This window comes from Myotis daubentonii, chromosome 4 (genome assembly GCF_963259705.1).
Source record: "Myotis daubentonii chromosome 4, mMyoDau2.1, whole genome shotgun sequence".
NCBI lineage: Eukaryota > Metazoa > Chordata > Mammalia > Chiroptera > Vespertilionidae > Myotis > Myotis daubentonii.
The window spans coordinates 4,525,380-4,552,250 of NC_081843.1; the positions used below are offsets into that span (position 1 = coordinate 4,525,380).

Consider the following 26,871-nt stretch of genomic DNA (forward strand, 5'->3'; position numbering starts at 1 on the left):
GTTTCTCCCTGCTTCTCCCAGTTGAAGGGAGTGTTAACAGCAACCTGATTCCTCCGCCTGTCCAGAGACCCACAGTGAGCTTTGGTCTGTCATTTGCACAGTCTTAGCTCCTCTCTTTTTCTTCCTCTTTGCTTTGCTCTCACTCTATCAACTTCAGATGTTTGGAAGCACAGATCTCTCAGACAAGTTTGTGTAGTAGGCAGGAAATCCTTTGTTGAGTTACAGCTGTTCTGCTTGTTTTAACTTCAAGGGGAGAGAACAAGGGGAAGTCTCATGCCACCATTTTTCTGATGTCACTGTATTGGGTTTTTTTGTGTGTGTGTTTTTAAATTAAATCTTTATAGTTGAAAGTATTAGATACAGTAAGATACCCTCCCCCCCCCCCCCGCATTGATTCCTTCTAACCCGCCCCCTGCCCCAGGCCTTCACCACCCTATTGTCTGTGTCCATGGGTGATGCACATATGCATACAAGTTCTTTGGTTGATCTCTTCCCACCCACCCACAGACCCTCTACCTTCCCATTCCACAGTCTGTTCCATGCTTCCATGTCTCTGGATGTATTTTGTTTTATTAAATTCCACATATGAGTGAGATCATGTGATACTTGTCTTTCTCTAACTGGCTTATTTCGATTAGCATAATGCTCTCCAGGTCTCTCCAGGACACTTTTCCCATTGATTTTTTTTTTAATATATATTTTATTGATTTTTTACAGAGAGGAAGGGAGAGAGAGATAGAGAATCAGAAACATCGATCAGCCGCCTCCTGCACATCCCCCACCGGGGATGTGCCCGCAACCCAGGTACCTGCCCTTGACCGGAATCGAACCTGGGACCCTTCAGTCCGCAGGCCGACGCTCTATCCACTGAGCCAAACCGGTTTCGGCCCCATTGATTTTTTAGAGAGAGTGGAAGAGAGAGGGAAATACAGAAGAAACATCAATGTGAGAGAAACACATCAATTGGTTGCCTCCTTCACGTGTCCCGACCAGGGCCCAAGCTAAGGAGGATCCTGCAACTGAGGTACATGCTCTTGACAGGAATCAAATGTGGGATCCTTCATTCCACAAGCCGATGCTCTATCAAAACCAGACAGGGTGAGGCCCTTCTTTTTTACTGCTGTGTAGTATTCCATGGTGTAAATGTACCACAGCTTTTTTTACCCACTCATTTACTGATGGGCAACTTGGGCTGTTTCCAGGTCTTAGCTATTGTAAATTGTGCTGCTATGAACATAGGGGTGCATATATCCTTTCTGATTGGTGTTTCAGGTTTCTTAGGATATATTCCTAGAAGTGGAATCACTGGGTCAAATGGCAGTTTCATGTTTAAATTTTTCAGGAAACTCCATAGTGTTTTCCATAATAGCTGCACCAGTCTGCATTCCCACCAGCAGTGCACAAGGGTTCCCTTTTCTCCACATGCTCACCAGCACGTGTCATTGTTGATTTGTTGATGGTAGCCAATCCGACAGGTGTGAGGTGATATCTCATTGTCATTTTAATTTGCATCTCTCTGATAATTAGTGACTTTGAGCATTTTTTCTTACATCCTGGTCACTTGTATGTTCACTTTGGAAAAGTGTCTATTTAGGTCCTTTGCCTATTTTTTAATTGAATTGTTTGTCTTCCTTTTGTTAAGTTGTATTAGTTCCTTATATATTTTTAATATTAACCCTTTATCAAATGTATTATTGCCAAATATGTTCTCCCATACAGTGGGCTTTGTTTTCATTTTATTAATGGTTTCTTTTTCTGTGCAGAACTTCTTTATTTTTATGTAGTCCCAATTATTTTCTCATTTTTCTACTTGTTTATATCTTCCTATATCTCATTTTTTAAATCTTTAATTTCTTTATTGGTTAAGGTATTACAAATGTGTCTTCATCCCCCCCATTAACCCCTAACTCCCCCCCCCCACTCATGCTCTCATCCCCCTGTTGTCCATGTCTATTGGTATATCTCATTTTTTAATATTACATAGTTTCCTGAGTATAAGCATTTTAACCTCCTTGGTTAAGTTTATTTCTAAGTGTCTTAATTTTTTGTTGCAGTGGTAAATGGGAATTGTTTATTTAGTTTCTCTTTCTGAGAATTCATTATTGGTATATAAAAATGCTGTTAATTTCTGGGTACTCATTTCGTATCCTGCTACATTGCTGAATTCCTTTATTAAATCTAGTGGTTTTTTGGTGGAGTCTTTAGGGTTTTCTGTAGGGAGCAGCTCTAGAGTTAAGCCTTGGATTGACCTGTGGCAGAGCCACAAACAAGTCCCAGCTTGGAGGTCAGAGCCCTCTTAGCTTAATTAACCTTATAGCCCTCCCTAGTTCCTTCCTAGGTAGCTAATGGGCTGTGGGAGGTGCAGCAAGTGCTGCCAAAACAAGTGAAACTCACAAAAACATTGTAACTTGCCTGATATCTATTATAAATATCTATTATAAATGGAAAAAAATTGTTTCACATGTTGACCATTACTTTGTTTTTCTCTGACTATAAAATAAAGCCTCAGCTTGCTGGCTGGATCATTCTCTGTGGCCTCATCCAGGCACAGGAGATCCACCGAGCCCCAGCTATATTCTCTTTGTCTTTTCTTTAATCCTTCGCTGCCCCCATCCCCGCCCCCACCCCTCTGCCCCAGGCTCACCGAACCCTTGGCTGTGCTGGCACAGCACATTTTCTATGTACAATATCATATCATCTATGAATAATGAGAGTTTTACCTCTTTCTTTCCAATTTGGATGCCTTTTCTTCTTCTTCTTGTCTGATTGTTGTAGCGAGGACTTTCAGTACTCTGTTGAATAAGAGTGGTGAAAATGAACATCCTTCTCTTGTTCCTGGTCTTAGGGGAAATGGTTTTAGTTTTGGCTCATTGAGTATGATGTTGGCTGTAGGTTTGTCATATATGGCCTTTATTACTCTATTGTTTTTTAAATATTGTCAATATCTTAACTTTTTCAACAGATGACATACATTTATAATAATCATTTAAATGTGTCTGCTCATTTTAACATTTGTGTCAGTTCTAGTTTTATTTCGATTGATTGATTGTCATTATGGGCCAGATTTTTCTGCTTCTTTACATTTTAGGGTCTTGGGCATTTCTGTATTTCTTGAAATACACCTGAAATTTGGTTTTGGAAGAATTAAGTTACTTCCAAATGTTTTGAATATTTTATGTCTATTTTGCTTAGTCCAAAGTTAATTGTTTCCCACTATTAAGGCAAGATCCTTCTGTGTAATCTACTCACTTCTCTGTAGATCTTAAAATGTTCTAGTCTGGCTGTGGGAACAAGCAACCTTCCTGGTCCTAGATGAGTCTCAAGGACTGTTTCCTCTGAACCCTACATGGTTTTCTTTTCTCAGGCAGTTTCCTCACATGCATATGTTGATCATTTCTTACGAGAATATTCTTGGGGGCCCCACTTTTGATCTCCAAGTTTGTCTCGGCATGCTCTGTCTTTTCTTCAATATTCTCTCCTCACCAGACTCTCAGAATAAATTATTGGATTTAGTCTCTGTCTGCATTATTCAGATCTGTGTTTGCTTTGAAACTATGCTGGGGCATTTTCTGTTCAATTCTCAAGAATCATTACCTTTGTTGCCTGATATCTATTATAAATATCTATTATAAATAAGTATTTGTTTCACATGCAATACCATCACACCGTGGATTTTTCAAGCCCTTTGTTTTATTTATTATGTTGATCATAATTCATAATTATTTTATGTACCTTTGCTTTTTTCTGCCTTCCTTTACCAAAGCTTCATTAAAGGTGGAACTATGTATCACTTACTTCTAAATGTAATTCTAAAATATAGAACAATGCCTGGTATACAGTAGACATTCAGTAAATAGTTTTTGAATTAATTGGAATTGATTATTTATTGCCTACAGTGGTTAACAGCAATGAATTTTAGGGTTATATTCAGGTTTCCAGTTTGAACATCTTAGTGAATTTTGGGGTCATTCATTGACCTAAGGAGTACAGTTGAGGACTATAAGTTGAGGACATGATAATGAGCAGAGTTTTAGACATAATGAATTTGAAATATTTATAAATATTTAAACTTATGTTTCTGGTAGACATTTGGAGATATAGAGCTATAGCTTTGAAAAGATTATGAATGAAACAGTATTATCGACATCAATAAGGTAAATTAATTCATAGGAGAAAACTAGTTTCCCTAGAAAATTCATTTTAAACTGGGGATAATTATATCCATCCAGAAAATGTCTATAACAATACCTGGAGATAGTTTGGTTATCATAACCAAGGAAAAGACAGATGAGGAGAGAAGTGCTACTGGTATCTGCAGGGTAGAGACCAAAGAAGCTCCTAAGCATCCTACAGGTTAGAGGTGAGCCCTCCAAAACAAAAAATTCTTTAATATAAAGGTCTAGATTGCTACTATTGAGAAACCCAGAGTTTGTAGACACACTCTCCTAGTGTTGTCAATTTGCCAACACTAGCACCTCTTTCTAAGGTGTCTCCTACATTGCAAAAGAAAACCCATGAACTGCATTCCCCGAAATTGCCTTCTCTGTTTTCTTATTAGTTAGAATTTTTCAATTAGAGGAACCAACAGATGAGTTTAGATTCATCTAAGTGAGCTCTTAGGAACCACAGGATTTCTAATTTCAGACTGAAATATTAGAAGTTTCCAAAAGACACTTTAGTAAAGTTTTCAAACATGTTCTGTGAAGGACTGGATAAATATTTAGAGTCTTAATACAGTTGAATAAGCCCATAAATACTATATTACACTCTTTATAGATAGAATATAAAGAGGTCTTCATTTTTATTAGCAAATATAGATAAATATACATACCCCTGTGCCTTTATACTTACTTTGACTAATATACAAACTCAGTGCACCTGCAAATATTGTTTCTTGTTCAAAATATCATTATATATGATTATATAATGTTCATTGTTCTAAGAATAGAGGATATGAGCATTTGTCTTTCACAAATGAAAAATAACAGGTATCAAGTTATTTTTCTTTTATTTCATAGGAATTTGGTGCCAACGTAGCAGTAAACAACATGTCTTTGAATTTATATAAGGGGCAGATCACTATTCTTCTTGGAGAAAATGGGGCAGGAAAAAGTCTCACCTTGTCTATTCTCACAGGTATGTATTCAGCTCTGTCCAGAGCAGAAGTCAGGTTTCTTTTAAGACTGTAAATCAATCAATAACTTGTGATGTTGAGTATGTCACTTCAGCTTTAGTGTTCTTACAGTTTCAATTATTTACAGCCAAGATGCTTCATTTGATGTAAAACATTTTATTCATTTATTCAATGATAAATTTTATATATAATTATTTTTTAGGAATTTACAATACAGAGATGATTACAAGGCCATTACACTCAATTTTATACTCTGATGGAAATACAGACAAAAACACTTGAAACTAACACCATAAGTAAGATGATAGATATTATATGTAGTATACCATTCACCCAATAGAATAGTGATGAGGAATAGGGAAGTGACATCAATCTGAGGCAAATACAACATATAAAAAGCTATGAAGGAAAAGAAAGAAGAATATTATAGGTATAAGCAAAGACCAGGAGGCTCAATAGCAGAGGTCATCTGTACAACTAGATCAGATAAAAAAGAAATTTAATGGCAAAAGTTGGATGAATAATCAAAAGGTCAAATCACATCTGGAAGATGGCTGCTGATGGGACAGTAGGCTGTAAGATAGTGTGTGAGTGAGAGAGCAAAAGGAGAGTGTGTTAACATGTGGTGAGTGTCTGTATTTGTGAGTGAGGGACAGCTATATTCCATAGGACTGTTGGGGACTGGTGGACCAGGCTCCCCTGGCCGGGCAGCCTCTACTACTGCTGAAATCTCTCCCAGAGTGGCCAGCTCTGCTGCAGAGACTGCACCATCTTGAAGGGGAGAGCGGCTGTGATCAGAAGCCCAGCCTTACCTTCAACCGGGGAGACCTTGGATACCTCCCAGGACCCTAACAACCACAATGCCCAGGGACCAGTTGCCTCAGCTGTGAACCCACAAACACCGAGACTCCAGCCTCCCCAACCATGGGCGCCTAAAAAGTTTTACAGGGGAAGACAAAGTGGAGACAATACGCGGATGGGCACTGCGCCTTCTCACAGAGCAGATAGAAGGAGCAGCTGAACTGAATAACATCCACCTGGAATTGATGAATTAAACACAGCTGGTGATGCAACCCATGGATAGAAAGGTCAGAGATCAATCACCTAGAGCAATGGTTCTAAACCTTGGCTGCACATTAGAATCACCTGGGAATCTTTTTAAAATCCTGATTTCTGGGCCTCATCCTCTGTAAATTCTGTTTCTTTGTTATGGGGTGGGGCCACAACATGAGTAACGAAGAAACAGAATTTCTGGAGGATGAGGCCCGGAAATCAGGATTTTAAAAAGATTCCCAGGTGATTCTAATGTGCAGCCCAGGCTGAGAACCACTGGCCTAGAGAGAGGTGAGATCTGGGATCCAGGCTGGAGGGAGAAACATACACAATGGGATCTAGAGTCTCAGAGGAAGACTGCGCTCCACCAAACCCATGGTCCTTGGGTCAGTGTAGCCCTCTAAAGTGGAAGGGGGTCCACAGGGCTGCTGGCAGAAGCAGACTCTAGATATAAGCCCACAGCCGAGAGAATCTGTGCCTAGAAAGGAAGCCTGAGGTTCTATACCAGCTGCACAGTACCAGGAGAAACAGATGCTAGTTGACACAGTTCCCTTTGTCTTTCTCTTTCTTTTTCTTTCTTTTTTTTTTTTTTTTTTACCTCCTTGCTTTTGCTTGCTAAGTCCAGTACAGAGGATCTTCCAATTAAAAACACTCACCAAAATTGCAGGAGAAAGCTGTTTTTGTGGAAACTGGGGATCAGAATAAGGAGAATCAAGCAGGAAACCAGCTCTGGGGCAGTCCATTCCTCCAACCGAGTATTAAGTGTGGCAGGGAAAGAAGAGTCTAAACACTGTGTAGAGGGGCCATTTAGTCCTGGATATTAATACACAAATGCTGCCACCCAGGGGTTGTGTCAGAAATTGACTCTTTTGTAAATACAACGGAAGGCAGGGAGAAACAAAGTGAGCAAATAGATCCCACCTGCTTGAAAACAAATTTGTGGATTATGACACAGGAGCAGTGGATCACAGGGAACTTCAACACTGTGCTGACTATCTGACAGGAAACAGATGTGCCAAACAGAACAGTAGAGGAAGTGACCAACCTGCACTACTTCACTTATTTTATTTATTTTTTACATTTTACTTAAGAAACTAAATTTTTTCTCACTTGATTTTACTTTTTTATTATTATATATTTATTTTTAATTATTATTACTACTATTATTTTACCTTTTTTAAAGTTTTAGTTTAGTTTAGTTTCTTTTTGGATTAGTGTTCTACATTCTATTTTTATTTTACCATTATTTTACTTTATCTCAATTTTTCCTTTATGCCAATACTCTCTTCCTCACTTTTCCTCTTTTTCATCCGTTTCTCTTACCCTGTTCATGCTTTAGTTTTTTTTCTATCCTTTTTTTTTTACCCCTATTAAAAATTGATCTTACTCATATATCTAATTTCCTCTCTTCTGCTCCAAGTCCATGCACACTTCTCTCTTATTTTTCTTCCCTATCCAAAATGTTTTGCTTCCTTTTTCTTTTTTTTCTTTCTTTCTGTTTTGTTGTTTCTTATTTGATTGTTTGTTACTGTGGTTTTTTTCTGTTTTTCCTCTCCTTGTTTGTCCCCGTCTTCTACTAATAGCTTAATTAATTCCAATTACCAACTCAAGCCTATCTACTCTCTATTCTCATTTTCCAATCAATAATAGATGAATACATAGATAGACTAAAGGGGAAAATTTTATATATAAATTTGTTTTTTTATTTTTCTTCTTATACACTCATTCTCTTTTTACTTCCTCTATGCTGAATTGTGGCTATTTCCCCATTCATTCAATTCCTTGACCTTACCATCTGGAAATAAACTCTACCTCCTCATATTCTGGGTGTTTGTTGTTTGGGTGTTTGTTGTTTACATTTTTTGGATTAGTTGTTTGCATTCATCTCTGGGTGTTTTTTCTTTGCATTTATTGGATTATTAGTTGTTTTTGGAGTTTTATCCCCATATACATATATTTTACCCCTTCTTTTTTCTCTTTCCTCTCTTACACCTTATCTTTTTCTCAATATCATTTTTTCACCCTTCTCTCTCCCCTAATTCACTTTTCTCTGGTGGTCATCTTTATTTGGGGTTATTGGTATTGTGAATATGTTTGTATTTGGTGCCCTGGGTGTTGTGTCTTTTCCTGTTGTGTTTTGTGCCTTTAAGGCAATGCAGGAGAGAGAGAGCTACATAACCAGACATCCAGAGAGGAGCGATCATGGGGAGACAAAGAAACAGCCTGCACATGAAAAAAAGGAGGACTCACTGGAAAAGGAAGTAAATGAAATTGAGGCAACCAATATGTCAGAGAAAGAATTGAGACCAATGGTCATAAGTACACTAAAAAGGATGGAAGACAAATTCAACAATATGTGTAAGAATTAAGAGGAAATGAAGAACCAAGAAGAAATGTAAAATGACATCACTACAATAAAGAACACAATAGAAAGCATCAACATTAGACTAGAAGAAGCAGAGACTGCATCAACGAGCCACAAGACAAGGTAGAAAAAATACCCAAGAAGAGTGCAACTGGAACAAAAACTTTAAAAATAAAGAGGAAAACCTAAGGGAACTTTGGGACAATACGAAATGAAACAACGCCCACATAATAGTGATGCCAGAAGGAGAAGAAACTGAACAAGGAATAGAAAACCTGTTTGAAGAAATAATGACAGAAAATTTCTCTGATAATGGTAAGAAAAAACACAAGTCCAAGAAGCTCACAGAGTCAAACAATATGAACCCAAAAAGAACGACAACAAGACAGATTATAATTAAATTGGCAAACATCAATGACAAAGTAAGAATTTTAAAGGCTGCCAGAGAGAGACAGAAAGTTACCTACAAGGGATCTTCTATCAGATTATTGACTGATTTCTCAACAGAAACACATCAGACCAGAAGGAAATGGAATGAAATATACAAAGGCATCCAAAGAAAGGCTCTGAATTTAAGAATACTGTACCCAGCAAGGCTATCAATCAAAGCTGAGAGTGAAATCAGGAGCTTTACAGACAAAAAAGGACTAAGGGTGTTTATTACCACCAAACCAGCAATTCAAGAAATGCTAAACAGTACGCTATAAAAAGAAATAGGGAAGGAAGAAGGAACACCAGCATAAAGAATAAAAATGGCAACAAAAAAAATACCTAGTAATAACTTTAAATGTAATTGGATTAAATGCCCCAATCAAAAGACATAGGATAGCTGACTGGATAAGAAAACATGACCCATGAGAAACTAAGATGGCGGCATAGATAAACACCGGGAAATTGCCTCCTCCCACAACAATTGAAAAACACCTCAAAGGACAGAGGAGACATCATCTAGAACAACAGGAATGCTGGCTGAGTGTAAATTCTACAACTAGAAGGAAAGAAAAGCACAGGGAGAGCCAGAGGAGCTGCAGAGGTGAAGTGCAGAGGTACGGCGGCTCGCGCGCGCGCGCGCGCGCACGCGGAAAGTGGGTGGCACCTGAGGACCGGCTGTCTTTTTGAATCACAAGCTCCCGACTGCTCTGAACTCCGGTTCCAGGAAGTCTCTGGGGACCCAGGACTCATACCAGGAGAAGCTGCACTGTTGGGCAACGGGCGAACTTGAGGGTGGCTTTCCCTCAGAGGTGCTTGCAGTAATTATCGGGTCACTGAGACTCGGGACTCCTTAGGGCTGGGCGGAGAATCAGCCATAGCTCTTTGCTCCACCCTTTGATTCCCTGAGACCCCGCCCCACCCAGGCTGCGGCAGAGGCTTTTGCATGTGAATGTACCGGCCCTTTGCAAACTGATAATTACCTAACTGCAGCCGAGCCAGGCAGACCCGGAACTTCCAAGAGAAGGCCCAAGGCCCCGCAGCGGCTTGCATTGCTTCACAGCTGAGCCTCTTCATGGCTCCTGCTGTGTGGCCTCAGGCAGAGGCTGAATTAGCACCTCCTTAGATCCAGGAGCCACTGTACCCAGTGGTCAGATTGCAACCCCTCAGATCCATAAGGGACACACTCGGGGAGCAGACTCAGTGAGCACCAAAGCCCCACTGAAGCAAGTCTTGCCCCAGAAGGGTGTCTTCAGCACAGAAGTTCTCCCACTCCAGACACAGCTGATTCTCACAGCAAACTGGCCTGGAGGTCAATTCCTCCCAGTGATCCTACAACAACCAAGGCACCAAGAGTGCACCAAGAGTGTCCACCTCAGGTAACTGGGGAGGCTGAGCCACTGGGCCCTACAGGACACCTGGCGCACAAGGCCACTCTATCAACACAGGGAAGCAGCCAAAATGCGGAGACAAAGAAACAGGTCACAAATGGCAGAAATGGAGGAAAGCAAATGACTGGATATAGAGTTCAAGGCCACGTTTATAAGGTTTTTCAAGAATTTTATGGAAACCGCCGATAAATTTAATGAATCCCTCAATAAGTATAGTGAGACCATGGAGGACATGAAAAAGGACCAACTAGAAATTAAGCATACACTGACTGAAATAAAGAATAATCTACAGAGATCCAACAGCAGACAAGAGGATCCCAAGAATCAAGTCAAAGATTTGAAATACAAAGAAACAAAAAATACCCAACCGAAAAAGAAAAAAGAAAAGAGATTCCAAAAATATGAAGATAGTGTAAGGAACCTCTGGGACAACTTCAAGCGTACCAACATCAGAATTATAGGGGTACCAGAAGGAGAGAGAGGGCAAGATATTGAAAACCTTTTTGAAGAAATAATGACAGAAAACTTCCCCCACCTGGTGAAAGAAATGGACTTACAAGTCCAGGAAGCGCAGAGAACCCCAAACAAAAGGAATCCAAAGAGGACCACACCAAGACACATCATAATTAAAATGCCAAGGGCAAAAGACAAAGAGAGAATCTTAAAAGCAGCAAGAGAAAGACAGTCAGTTACCTACAAGGGAGTACCCATACGACTGTCAGCTGATTTCTCAACAGAAACCATGCAGGCCAGAAGAGAGTGGCAAGAAATATTCAGAGTGATGAATAGCAAGAACCTGCAACCAAGATTACTTTATCCAGCAAAGCTATCATTCAGAATAGAAGGTCAGATAAAGAGCTTCACGGATAAGAAAAAGCTAAAGGAGTTCATCACCACCAAACCAGCATTATATGAAATGCTGAAAGGTATTCTTTAAGAAGAGGAAGAAGAAAAAGGAACTCTTACCATTTGCCACAGCATGGATGGAACTGGAGAGCGGATAAATACCACATGATCTCACTCATTTGTGGAATATAATGAACAACATAAACTGATGAACAAGGACTGATCCAGAGACGGAGAGGCATTGATTGGACTGTCAGGCCTTGGAGGGAAGGTAGGGGAGGGGAGGGGTAAGGGGGAAAGATCAACCAAAGAACTTTTATGCAAGCATATAGGCCTAACCAATGGACATGGACAATGGGGGGGGGTGAGGGCATGAGCGGGGGGAGGGCGGGTAGAGGGTAACGTGGGGACAAGGACACATATGTAATATCTTAATCAATAAAAAATATATTAAAAAAAAAGAAACCAAAGAAAATTTTATCACCAAAAGAATATAATAACCAAAATAAAAAACTCAATGAATGGGCTCAACAGCATAATGGAAGGAAGAAAGGGAAGAAACCGTAAATTGTAATCTATAATAATAAAAGGGTAATATGCTAATTAGAAAAAAAAAAGAAAACATGACCCATATATCTGCTATCTACAGGAGACCCACCTCAGAACAAAGGACTCACATAGACCGATGGTGAAGCGATGGGAAAAGGTTGTTCAGGTGAATGGAAATGAAAAAAAAAAAGCTGGTTAGCAATACTTATATCTGCCAAAATAGACCTCAAAGTGAAGGCCATAACAAGAGATAAGGAAGGCCACTTCATAATACTAAAGGGATTGATACAACAAGAGGATATAACCCTTATAAACATGTATGCACCCAATTCAGGAGTACCCAAACACATAAAAAACCTCCTGGAAAATAACAAGGGAGAGATCAACAACAACACAATCATAGTAGGGGACTTAAACACACCACTGACATCACTGGATAAATCCTCTAGAAAAAAAAAAATCACCAAACAAACAGCAATCCTAAATGACTCACTAGATCAGATGGAATTAATTGACATCTTCAGAACACTTCACCCCAAAGCCACGGAATATACATTCTTCTCAAGTGCTCATGGGACATCTTCAAAAATAGACCACATATTGGGTCACAAACAAAGTCTGCCCAAATTCAAGAAGATTGAAATCATACCAAGCATCTTCTCAGACCACAATGGCATAATATTAGAAATAAACTACAATAAAAACAATACAAAAAACTCAAACACTTGGAAGCTGAATACCATGCTAATAAATAATGATTGGGTTACCAATGAGATCAAAGAAGAAATTAAAAACATCCTGGAAACTAATGACAATAACAGCACAACAATCCAAAATCTATGGGGCACAGTGAAAGCAGTCCTGAGAGGGAATTTTATAGCACTACAGGCCTACCTAAAAAAAAAAAAAAACAAGAAAAAATGATAGTAAATCATTTAACTCTACAACTCAAAGAATTAGAAAGAGAGCAACAAGAAAAGCCCAGAGTGAGTAGAAGGAAGGAGATAATGAAGACCAGAGCAGAAATAAATGACATAGAGACCAAAATAACAATACAAAAAAGATCAATGAAACTAAGAGCTGGTTCTTTGAAAGGTTAAACAAGATTGATGAGCCTCTAGCCAGGCTCACCAAGAGGCAAAGAGAGAGGACCCAAATAAAATCAGAAATGAAAGAGGCAAAATAACAACAGACCCCACAGAAATTCAAAGAATTGTTAAAAAATACTATGAACAACTCTAACAAACTAGACAAACTGGAGGAAATGGACATATTCCTAGAAAAATAAAATCTTCCAAAACTCAATCCGAAAGAATCTAGAAATATCAATAGGCCAATAACTATGGAAGAAATTGAAGCAGTCATCAAAAAGCTCCCAGCAAACAAAAGCCCGGGGCCAGAAGGCTTCACAGGGGAGTTTTACGAAACATTCAAGGAAGAACTAAAACATATCCTCCTCAGACTACTGCAAAAAATTCAAGAGGAAGGAACACTTCCCAGCTCATTCTGTGAAGCCAGCATCACCATAATACCAAAACCAGATAGAGACAACAAAATGAAAGAGAATTATAGGCCAATATCCCTCATGAACATACATGCCAAAATACTCAACAAAATTCTAGCAAATTGGATCCAGCAATACATCAGAAAGATCATACACCATGACCAAGTAGGATTTATCCCGGTGATGCAAGGATGGTACAATATCCGCAAATCAATAAACATGATACATCAAATAAACAAATTGAAAGATAAAAATCACATAGTTATATCAATTGATGCAGAAAAAGCATTTGACAAAATTCAACACCCTTGATAAAAACTCTCAGCAAGGTAGGAATAGAAGGATCATACCTCAACATAATAAAAGCCATATATGACAAACCCACAGCCAACATCATAATCAATGGGCAAAAACTAAAATCATTTCCCCTAAGAACAGGAACAAGACAGGGATGCTCCCTCTCACCACTCCTGTTCAACGTAGTACTGGAAGTACTAGCCATTGCAATCAGAAAAGAAGAAGAAATAAAAGGCATCCAAATTGGAAAAGAAGAAGTAAAACTGTCCTTATTTGCAGATGTCATGATACTGTACATAGAAAACCCTAAAGACTCCATCAAAAAATTATTAGACTTAATAGATGAAATCGCAATGTAGCAGGATACAAAATTAATGCCAAGAAATCTAAGGCATTTCTTTATACCAATAGAGAAATTACAGAAAGGGAGACTAAAAAAGCAATCCCATTTACCATCGCACCAAAAAAATTAAGATACCTAGGAATAAGCTTAACTAAGGAGGTAAAAGACTTATATGCGAAAAACTACAGGACACTGAAAAAAGAGAGGAAAACATAAACAGATGGAAGAACATACCATGTTCATGAATTGGTAGAATCAACATCATCAAAATGTCCATACTACCCAAAGCAATCTATAGATTCAGTGCACTCCCCATTAAATTACCAACGGCATATTTCACAGATCTGGAATGAACGTTTCAAAAATTCATCTGGAATAAAAAAAAAATACCTCGAATAGCTGCAGCAATTCAGAGAAAGAAGAACAAAGTAGGTGGGATCTCAATACCAGATATCAAGCTATACCTCAAAGCCACTGTTCTTAAAACAGCTTGGTGCCCGCACAAGAACAGACATATAGATCAATGGAATAGAATAGAGAACCCAGAAATTGACCCAAACCACTATGTCCAATTAATATTCGACAAAGGAGGCAAGAGCATACAATGGAGTCAAGACAGTCTCTTCAATAAATGGTGTTGGGAAAATTGGACAGATACATGCAAAAAGATGAAACTAGACCACCAACACACCATACACAAAAATAAACTCAAAATGGATAAAAGACTTAAATGTAAGATGGGAAACCATAAAAATACTAGAGGAATCCACAGACAAATCCATTCGCAAACATATGCCGAAGGAATTTCTTGTCTGATACTGATCCTAGGGCAATGGAAACTAAAGAGAAAATAAAAAAATGGGACCACATCAAAATAAAAAACTTTTGCACAGCAAAGGAAACCATCAACAAAACAAGAAAGCCCACTGCATGTGAGAACATATTTGCCAATGATATCACCGATAAAAGTTTAATCTCCAACATTTACAGGGAACTCATACAACTTAACAAAAGGAAGATAAACAATCCAATCAAAAAATGGGCAACGGACCTAAATAGACACTTTTCAAAAGAGGAAATTCAGAAAGCCAAGAGACATATGAAAACATGCTCAAAGTCACTAATTATACGAGAGATGCAAATCAACAGGACAATGTGGTATCATCTCACACCTGCCAGAATGGCTATCATCAACAAATCAACAAACAACAAGTGCTGGAGAAGATGTGGAGAAAAAGGAAGCCTCCTGCACTGCTGGTGGGAATGCAGATTGGTGCAGCCACTGTGGTGAACAGTATAGAGTTTCCTCAAAACACTAAAAATGGAACTCCCATTTGACCCCGTGATCCCACTTCTAGGAATATATCCCAAGAAGCCAGAAACACCAATCAGAAAGGACATATGCACCCCTATGTTCATAACAGCACAATTCACCATAGCTAAGATTTGGAAATAGCCTAAGTGCCCATCAGCAGATGAATGGATTAGAAAACTGTGGTACATCTACACGATGGAATACTATGCTGCTGTAAAAAGAAGGAATTCTTGCCATTTGCAACAGCATGGATGGAACTGGAGAGCATTATGCTAAGTGAAATAAGCCAGTCAATGAAGGAAAAATACCACATGATCTCACTCATTTGTGGAATATAGAGAACAACATAGACTGAAGGGAAGGGGAAAAGATCAACCGAAGGACTTGTATGCATGCATATAAGCCAAACCAATGGACACGGACAACAGGGGTATGAAAGTATGGGGTGGGGAGGTTAGGGGTTAATTGGGGGATGAGGACACATTTGTAATACCTGAATAAAGAAAGTTTAAAAAAAATAAAAAAAGATAAAAATTAAAAAATTCTGGAGGATATCAAGGGAGAGATTGACAGCAATACAGTCATAGTAGGGGACTTTAATACCCCACTAACACCACTGGGTAAATTCTCTAAACAAAAAATCAGCAAAGAAACATCAATCCTAAATGACTCACTAGATTAGATGGAATTAATTGACATCTTCAAAACATTTCACCCCAAAGCTACAGAATATACATTCTTTTCAAGTGCACATGGGTCCTTTTCAAAGTTATACCACATATTGGGACACAGGCAAAGTCTCTTCCAATTCAAGAAGATAGAAATCATATCAAGCATCTTCTCAGATTACAATGGCATAAAATTAGAAATCTACATTAAAAACAATAGAAAAAAATCAAACACCTGAAGGCTAAATAGCATGATATTAAACAATAAATGGGTTATCAAAGAGATCAAAGAAGAAATAAAAAGCATCATAGCAACAAATGACAATGAAAACACAACAATCCAAAATTTATGGGACACAGTGAAAGCAGTCTTGATAGGGAAATTCATAACTCTACAGGCCTACCTCAAAAAACAAGAAAAAATGATAATAAATTATCTAACCCTACAACTCAAAGAGTTAGAAAGAGAACAACAAGAAAAGCCCAAAATTAGCAGAAGGAAGGAAATAATAAAGAGTGGAAATAAATGACATAGAGACAAAATATATATATATATATAAAAGATGAACAAAACCAAGAGCTGGTTCTTTGAAAGGATAAACAAGATTGATGAACCTCTAGCCAGGTTTACCAAGAAGCAAAGAGAAAGGACCCAAATACACAAAATGAGAAATGAAAGCGGTGAAGTAACAACCGATCCTACAGAAATACAAACGATTATGAAAAAATACCATGAACAACTCTATTCCAACAAACTGGACAACCTAGATGAAATGGACATATTCTTAGAAAAATACAAGCTCCCAAAACTCAATCAGGAAGAATAAAAAATTAAAGCAACAATCAAAAATCTTCCAGCAAACAAAAGCCCTGGCTGGACTGGTTGGCTTTACAGGGTGTTTTACCAAGCATTCAAAGAAGAACTAAAACCTATCCTCCTCAGACTATTCCCAAAAATTCAAGACTAAGGCACACTTCTAAGCCCTTTCTATGAAGCCAGCATTACCCTAATCCCAAAATCAGATAAAGACACCACAAAAAAGAGAACCACAGGCCAATATCCTTGATGAACATGGATGCTAAAATTCTCAATAAAATTCTAGCAAATCAGTTTCAGCGTTACATTAGAAAGATCATACACCATGAGCAAGTGGGAATCATTCTGGGGATGCAAGGATGGTACAATATCTGCATATCAATAACTGTGATACAGCACATAAACAAATTGGGAAACAAAAATCACAATCATATCAATCGATGCAGAAAAAGCATTTGAAAAAATCCAACACCCTTTTTTGATAAAAAAAAAAAAAGAACTCTCAGAAAAGTGAGAATAGATGGGTCATACATCAACATGAGAAGAGCCTTATATGACAAACCTACAACCAACATCATACTCAATTGGCAAAAACTAAACTCATTTCCCTTAAGAACAGGAACAAGAAAGGGATGCCCACTTTCACTGCTCCTGTTCAATATAGTACTGGAAGTGCTAGCCACAGCAATTAGACAAGAAGATGTAAAAGGCATCCAAATTGGAAAAGAAGACGTAAAACTGTCCTTATTCACAGATGACATGTTACTATACATAGCAAACCCCAAAGACTCCATCAAAAAACTGATAGACCTAACAAATGAATTTGGCAATATAGCAGGATACAAAATTAACACCCAGAAATCTATGTCCTTTTCAGACACCAATAATGAACTCACAGAAAGAGAAACTAAAAAAAAATAAAAATAAAATTAAAAAAATCCCATTTACCATCGCACCAAAAAAATTAAGATACCTAGGAATAAATAACTAAGGAGGTAAAAGACCTGTACTAAGAAAACCATAGGACATTGAAAAAAAGAGATAGAGGAAGACATAAACAAATAGAAGAATATACCATGTTCATGGATTGGTAGAATCAACATCATTAATATGTCCATACTAACCAAAGCAATCTACAGATTCAATGCAATCCCCGTTAAAATACCAATGGCATATTCCAAAGATATAGAACAAACTCTTCAACAATTCATCTGGAATAAAAAAAAAAAAAACAGAACCTGAATAGCCACACAATCCTGAGAAAGTAGAACAAAGTTGGAAGGATCACAATACCAGATATCAAGCTATATTACCAAGCCATGGTTCTCAAAACTGCCTGGTACTGGCGCAAAAACAGACATATAGACCAATGGAACAGAACAGAGAACCCAGAAATTGACCCAAGCCATTATGCTCAATTAATATTTGACAAAGAAGGTTAGAGAATACAATAAGACAGTCTCTTCAATAAATGGTGCTGGGAAATTTGGTCAGATACATGCAAAAAAATGAAACTAGATCACCAACTTACACCATACAAAAAATCAAACTCAAAATGGCTAAAGGACTTAAATGTAAGACGGGAAACCATAAAAATCCTACAAGACTCCATAGGCAGCAAAATAGCAGAAATATGTCATAACAATATCTTTACTGACACAGCTCCTATGGCAATGGAAACTAAGAAGAAAATGAATAAATGGGACTGACTACATCAAAATAGAAAGCTTCTGCAGAGCAAAAAAAAACCACCAACAAAACAACAAGAAAGCCCACTGCATGGGAGAACATATTTGCCAATGCTATTTCAGATAAGGGTTTAATCTCCAAAATTTATAGGGAACTCTTACAACTTAACAAAAGGAAGATAAACAGTCCAATCAAAAAAATGGGCAAAGAACCTAAATAGACACTTTTCAAAAGAGGACATACAGAAGGCCAAGAGATATATGAAAACATGCAAAAAGTCACTAATCATCCGAGAGATGCAACTCAAAACAGCAATGAGGTACCATCTCACACCTGTCAGAATGGCTATCATTAACAAATCAATAAACAACAAGAGCTGGAGAGGATGGAGAGAAAAAGGAACCCTCGTGCACTGCTGGTAGAAATGCACACTGGTACAGCCACTGTGGAAGACAGTATGGAGTTTCCTCAAAAATTTAAAAATGGAACTCCCATTTGAACCAGTAATCCCACTTCTAGAAATATATCCCAAGAAGCCAGAAACACCAATCAGAAAGGACATATGCACCCCTATGTTCATAGCAGCACAATTTACAATAGCTAAGATTTGGAAACAGCCTAAGTGCCCATCAGCAGATGAGTGGATTAGAAAATTGTGGTACATCTACACAGTGGAATACTACACCGCTATAAAAAAGAAGGAACTTTTACCATTTGCAACAGCATGGATTGAACTGGAGAGCATCATGCTAAGCAAAATAACCCAGTTGGAGAAAGATAAACATCACATGATCTCACTCATATGTGGGATATAATGATCAACATAATCTGATGAACAAGAATAGATCCAGAGACAAATGGCAGGGAGGTGTAGAGAGCAACCAAAGGACTTTTATGCATGCATATTACCATAACCAATGGACACAGACACTGGAGCGGTGGTGGCTTGCCCAGGGTGGAAATGGTTGAGGGGAGGGGAGTGTCAATTGGGGAAAAAGTAGACTTATGTAAAACTTTAGACAATAAGAAAAAAAAGAAAAAAGGTCAAATCACAAACGTCTTTAGGGAAGCCATGCTATGAAGCTTAGAATTTATGAGAGCAATGAGAAGCTGTAAAGAATATTTTATGTAGGTTTATACTTTAGAAATATTGCATTCACCAGAAAGGAAGAATGAATAAAGAATACTAGGGACCATTAGGGTAGGGAATCTCATGTTGTGTGTTAACTTAGTGTAATTCCTAGGGGCTGGAGCTGGGCTAAACCTAGTAGTTGAGGTAAAATAGTTTCTTTTTTTATACAAAAGTAATGGCAAAACTAAGTCAAGAGGGGGAAGACAATACCCATATTATCTATTTTATGTATTTGACTCCCTCTAAATCTTAGTTAAAACCCTTCTTTAAAAAAATGACTTCTTATTTAACATCATAATGTTATGATAATTATCATTACTTTCATGACAACATATGAAAAAAGTATAGTTGATAAGCTTTATAAAAGTTATCTTGGAACACATTCCATGCGTTATATCAGAACACATATTATGTACTTCCTTATCTGCCTGTGCTCATGCCCTTTCTCTCATTGGGAATGCTTAGATAAACTCTGCACCTATTGAAATCTTATTTATACACCAAGATATAGCTCAAAAGCAACCATCTGAGAAAAACAGCAGAGGAGATAGTTCCAAGTTCCAGTCCCTTCACAGACAAAACTAATAAATAAGCACAAAAAGATTTAAAATGGCAGTGGATGCTACACAGACATGCTCCCAGGACCAAATTGGAATTACAGTAGGTCCTCAGGTTACATCGCAGATCCATTCCTATGGTGCAATGTAATGCAATTTTCGCCGTAAGTCAGAACCCACCTACATAAGCACCTGTGTCACTCACATGGAGCACATATACAGCAGTAATGAAATGAAACAGTTAAACAAATTTAAAAGAAAGATAACAATTCCTGACCTTTACTTGTGGTAAATAAATAATAAAAAACATAAAGCACATATGTACATATGTTGAAATAATGGAACTTTTATTTATAAATAAATGGGAGATGGCAACGTAACCGTGAAACGACGTATGTCGAGTCCGACATAACCTGAGGACTGATTGACTGTATAACTAATATTAAAAAAAAAAATCACCATCCTAAATAATCAACTGAAGACTGGTTAAAGAGAACCCCGGAATCTGAACAGCACCTCTAGCCAAAAGCCCTTTCAGAAACAGTCTTTTCAGTGACGAGGGTTGACAGCTGGTCAGCAGGCAGAGACAGGAGAAGGAAGAGTCCAAGAAACCTTGGGACATTTGTTGACCCATCCCTGGGCCCACGAGTGAAGCTTGGCCCCTCCTGCATGCAGCCAAGCCCTATGGAGAGAGATACAAAGTATGGATCATTTGACATTTCAAACAGGTTACTGAGGGCCAAAGGTGGACAGCTTCTAACAGTGGCTGGCAACAGAGTACCTCCCAGGAGGCCAAGAAACAGCAAAAACAGATCATCCTCAGTCAATGTAAGAGCAGGATCTAAAGGGAACTCCCAGGATGCACTAAACTCTGCTGAGATGAATGCTACCTCACTTAAAAAAAAAAAACTTTAAAAATTTTTTTTAATCCTTTATTGCTTTTTTATGTTTATCTCTCTTATTTTTCTCTCTTATTTTCCTCTTTCCTTTCCTTACTGTATTTTTTCTTTCTCCTTTCTGTTTTCTTTCTGTCTTTCTTCTCTTTTTCCTTTTTATTATGCTTTACTTCCTCTTTTATACTATTTTTCTATTCCTATTCTTGATTCTTATTTTTCCTCTTCCTTCTTTCATATTCCTTTTTCTTCCCCTCTCCTTTTCTATTTTTTATTATTATTATCTTTTCTCTTTCCCAATTCTCCTTTTTTCATGATTGTTTTTGTATGTTTTTGTTTCATTTCTTGTTTTGTTGTGTTTTGTTTTCTTCTGTCAGCACCTGCACAGTAGCTCACATGACATGGTTAGCTGATCTCAGTTAGCCAGCCTGAGAAGAGATTCCACCCATGAAAAGAACAACATTAAGACCCAATTACAACAGGAGAACCCAAATAACCCACACAAATCAAAGAGACTGTACCAGTGGGTAACACAGAACACTTCATACATAAGACCATCACATGAAGACTGGGAGGCACAGCACTTCTATCTAATACAGTGGTTCTCAACCTTCCTAATGCCGCGACCCTTTAGTACAGTTCCTCATGTTGTGGTGACCCCCAACCATAAAATTATTTTGTTGCTACTTCATAACTGTAATTTTGCTACTGTTATGAATTGTAATGTAAATATCTGATATTCAGGATGTATTTTTATTGGTACAAATTGAACATAATCAAAGCATAGTGATTAATCACAAAAACAATATGTAATTATATAAGTGTTTTTCTATGGTCTTAGGCGACCCCTGTGAAAGGGTTGTTCGACCCCAAAGGGGTCGTGACCCACAGGTTGAGAACTGCTGATCTAATACATAGAAATAAACACAAAGGAACAGAAAAAATACAGAGACAAAGAAACAACCTCCATATGAAAGAAAAGGAGGAAACTTTTTTGTTATGGGGTGGGGCCACAACGTTAGTAACAAAGAAACAGAATTTCTGGAGGATGAGGCCCAGAAATCAGGATTTTAAAAATATTCCCAGGTGATTCTAATGTGCAGCCAAGGTTGAGAACCACTGGATTAAGGGATCTTTGGGACAATATGAAGTATAACAACATCTGCATCATGGGGATACCAGAAGGAGAAGAAAGTGAACAAGGAATAGAGAACCTGTTTAAAGGAATAATGACAAGAAAACTTTTCTAACCTGGTGAAGGAAAAAGTCACACAAGTTCAGGAAGCACAGAGAGTTCCAATCAAGATGAACCCAAAGGGACTCACTCTAAGACACATCAATTAAAATGACAAATGTTAAAGAATCTTAAAGGCAGAACGAGAGAAAGTTACCTACAAAGGAGTTCCCATTAGAATGTCAGCTGACTTCTCAAGAGGAACACTTCAGGCCACAATGAATTGGCTTGAAGTATTCAAAGTAGTGAAAAGCAAGGACATAAATCCAAGAATACTCTATCCAGCCCAGCTATCATTTAAAATTAATGTGAAATAAGGAGCTTCCCAGAAAAATAAAAAGGCTAAAGGATTAGTACATTACCACCAAACCAGCATTGCAAGAAAAAAATTGAAAATGGAAGTACCATTTTCACTTCTGTGTAATTACCTGAAGGAAATGAAATACTTGAAGGAAAAAAAAAAACTTAATAATTACAATATCAAAGCAATAAAATAGAGAATATCAAGAAAATATTGGGGGGGGGGGGAGGAGAAAAAAAAGAAAAATATTGTAAGCCAGCCAAGTGAAGTTTATCTGGGCAACTTATGATGTCTGAAGCTCACTGTTTTGTTTGCTGATTACAGTACTCCTAGGCAGTACTTTTGTGTCAGTCAATGTCAGGTGCTGTCCAAGTTGACTCTTGGTGTTCTTTTGTAGCTGGCTGGTCTGAGGCTCTCTGCAGACCACCTCAACCTGTCAGCTACTCCGCCTCCCCACTGCAGTTGCCTGGTCTTTCTCCAGTGTCTCCTGAAGAGAGCATTTCGGATGGAGGCAACCTAGAGTGATTAAGGCTAGTGGGCCTCTTACTTAGAGATTTCACTGTCAGGTACTCACTGAGGGGAAATGAATCTCTTCTTCAAAGCCAACTCCTCAGTCTACATATCCTCCAACTCTATTCTCCCTAAAATGGACTGATGCAGGTTCAGATTGGATACAGCCTGCTGCCTTCTCGGTATGGGCAGTTTCAGCTGGCTAGGCTCACTGGGATTCATCAAAAGAGTCTCTGGTGAACACGTTGCCTGCCCGGCCCCCAGGAGGGGGTTAAGCATTTCCTCCTGTTCCCAAATAGTAGTCCCCAAGAGTCTTACTCTTGGAATGTCCTTCTCTGAGCTGTTCTCCCAGAGAGCTGATCCAGCGCCTTCCTGTTGGGAGATCCTCCTATCCTCAGGAGAGGTAGACATGCTCCACCCCTCCTTTCCCAGTTCTGGTCGCCTGAACTCAGGGTGGTTGGGTCAGACTCTCCATAATACAGACACAAAGCCCAGCTCCTGCTGGCCTGTCTCCCCAATATAAGCCTTCACGGTGGACGCTGTGGGGTGCTGTCCAAAAATCGACAACATAGAAAACAAACAAGCAGAAGGACTGCTTTGTGAGGACCCTGCATCATTGCGCCTCCAGTTCAGGTACTCGGGATTACAAAGTCAGCCCCATGCAAGCTCCCGCACAGCTGATCTTAGTAAAGCTCCACTTGTGATATAAACTCTCTTTAGCGCAGATAAAAAATCCCCACTCTGCCCTGCTGGCAGCTCCAGTCTCTTTCTCTGGCAGTTTCTCACAGTTTAGATGTTTTCTGGAGCTCTGCACAATGCCTTTCAGGAAAGCAAGATGGTCCCTTTAGGTCACTGCTGGGTGCAGCCCACAAGCCCGTTTCTATTCTGGAGCAACACACCATGGCACAGCCTTTCCAGCACTCAGAACTTGGGGTAGATCTCTCCTGCCTGGGCTGCTGACTTAGTACTTTCACTGGGAAAGTACTATAAACCACCTCCCAGGCAGACTGTCCCCATGGGTCCCTCTGCCTGGTGCTGCACTGGCTCTCCTTCCCATCTCTACTGCTCAGGGTTTGAGGTTCCTGCATTTAGATGCCAGTCCACAGTCCCAAATGGAGGGAGCTTTGCAGCCACTTTCCCTCAGACCTCTTAGCTGAGCACCAGCTCCAGGGGCCTCCCCCTTTGTGTGACTGCCCCTCAATTACAAGTCTCCGCACTGTTTCTTCGGTGCTCCTTAGACAAAAATATGTCCAGTTAACTGTACTTCTCTTGTTTTTTCAAGCGACCTGCACAGTATTGTAGCTGTAAATCCAGTCCATGGTGGGGAGAAAGGGCACTCCGCTGCTCCTTACAGTGCAGCCATCTTTGCTTCCCCCTCTGTTTCTTCTTGATTCATTGTTTCTAGGAATGCATTCATCTTCCCAGATTGCCCAATTGATAGCATATAGTGGTTCATAATATTTTCTTGTAATCTTTTGTATTTTGTGGTGTCACTTCTTTTTTATTTCTTGTTTTAGATATTCGTGTTGTCTCTTTTTCTTGATGAATGTGGTTAAAGGTTTACCATTTTGTTTATTTCTTCAAAGAACCAATTCTTGGTTTTATCGATGTTTCATATTATTTTTTAGATTCCATTTAGTTGATTTCTTCTCGGATTATTTTCTATTTCCTTTCTTCTACTCATTTTGGGCTTTGTGTGTTTTTCTTTTCTAGTTCCTGTAAGTGTAAGGTTTTATTGTTTATCTGAGTTTTTCATGTTTTTTTTTTTTTATGTGTGTGTGTTTTTTTTTACTTTTATTTATTTTTTGTTATTGTTTTTTTAATTGTTTTATTGCTTAAAGTATTACAAAGGGTATTACATATGTGTCCCTTTTTTCCCCTGCCCTTGACAATCCCCTGGCCTCCCCTAACCCCAGTGTCTTATGTCCATTGGTTATGCTTATATGCATGCATACAAGTCCCTCGGTTGATCTCTTACCCCCCTCCCTCCTGCCCCCGAACCCTCCCCAGCCTTCCCACTGCAGTTTGACAATCAGTTTGAGGCAGCTCTGCCTCTGTATCTATTATTGTTCATAAGTTTATAATGGTCTTTATTATCCATGAATGAGTGAGATCATGTGGTATTTTTCCTTCATTGACTGGCTTATTTCACTTAGCATAATGCTCTCCAGTCCCATCCATGCCTTTGCAAATGGTAAGAGTTCCTTCTTTTTTACAGCAGCATAGTATTCCATCATGTAGATGTACCACAGTTTACTAAAACATTCATCTACTGATGGGCACTTAGGCTGTTTCCAGATCTTAGCTATGGTGAATTGTGCTGCTATGAACATATGGGTGCATATATCCTTTCTAATTGGTGTTTCTGGTTTCTTGGGATATATTCCTAGAAGTGGGATCACGGGGTCCAATGGGAGTTCCATTTTTAGTTTTTTGAGGAAACTCCATACTGTCTTCCATAGTGGCTGCACCAGTCTGCATTCCCACCAACAGTGCACGAGTGTTCCTTTTTCTCCACATCCTCTCCAGCACTTGTCGTTTGTTGATTTGTTGATGCTAGCCAGTCTGACAGGTGTGAGATGGTACCTCATTGTTGATTTGATTTGCATCTCTCAGATGATTAGTGACTTTGAGCATGTTTTCATATGTCTCATGGCTTTCTGAATGTCCTCTTTTGAGAGGTGTCTATTTAGATCCTTTGCCCCTTTTTTTTGATTGGATTGTTTATCTTCTTTTTGTTAAGTTGTATGAGTTCTCTATAAGTTTTGGAGATTAGGCCCTTATCAGATATAACGTTGGCAATTATGTTTTCCCACACAGTGGGCTTTCTTGTTGTTTTGTTGATGGTTTCTTTTGTTGTGGAGAAGCTTTTTATTTTGATGTAGTCCCATTTGTTCATTTTTTCTTTAGTTTCAAGTGCCCTAGGAGCAGTATCAGTGAAGAAATTGCTTCGGCATATGTCTAAGATTTTGTTGCCTTTCGATTCTTTTAGAATTTTTATGGTTTCCCGTCATAAATTTAAGTCCTTTATCCATTTTGAATTTATTCTTCTGTATGGTGAAAGTTGGTGGTCTAGTTTCATTTTCTTGCATGTATCTGTCCAATTTTCCCAACACCATTTATTGAAGAGACTATCTTGACTCTGTGGTATGTTCTTGCCTCCTTTGTCAAATATTAATTGAGCATATTGGTTCGGGCCGATTTCTGGGCTCTCTATTCTATTCCATTGATCTATATGTCTTTTCTTGTGCCAGTACCAGGCAGTTTTGAGAACAGTGGCTTTGTAATACAGCTTGATAACTGGTATTGAGATCCTACCTACTTTGTTCTTTCTCAGGATTGCTGCAGCTATTCAGGGTCTTTTTTTATTCCAGATGAATTTTTGGAGAGTTCGTTCTAGATCTGTGAAATATGCCGTTGGTATTTTAATGGGAAGTGCGTTGAATTTATAGATTGCTTTGGATAGTATGGACATTTTGATGATGTTGATTCTACAAATCCATGAACACGGTATGTTCTTCCATCTGTTTATGTCTTCCTCTATCTCTTCTTTCAACGTCCTGTAGTTTTCTGAGTAGAGGTCTTTTACCTCTTTACATAAGTTTATTCCTACGTAGCTTAATTTTTTTGGTGCGATGGTAAATGGGATTGTTTTTTTAGACTCTCTTTCTGAAAGTTTACTATTGGTGTATAGAAATGCCTTAGATTTCTTGGGGTTAATTTTGTATCCTGCTACATTGCCAAATTCATGTATTAAGTCTAGTAATTTTTTGTGGAGACTTTAGGGTTTTGTATGTATAATAGCATGTCGTCTGCAAATAAGGACAGTTTTACTTCCTCTTTT

The 26,871-nt window shown here is 38.6% G+C and overlaps 1 protein-coding gene across 1 annotated transcript in view; it reads left to right on the top strand.

Annotated features, from left to right (window-relative positions):
- The window catches only part of LOC132232635 (phospholipid-transporting ATPase ABCA3-like), a 323,040-nt gene that overhangs the window by 107,197 nt on the left and 188,972 nt on the right, over positions 1-26,871 (top strand). Inside the window, exon 11 of the mRNA XM_059692030.1 lies at positions 5,019-5,136. Within this exon, the coding sequence (XP_059548013.1) occupies positions 5,019-5,136 (118 nt within the window). The remainder of the gene's footprint in view (positions 1-5,018; positions 5,137-26,871) is intronic.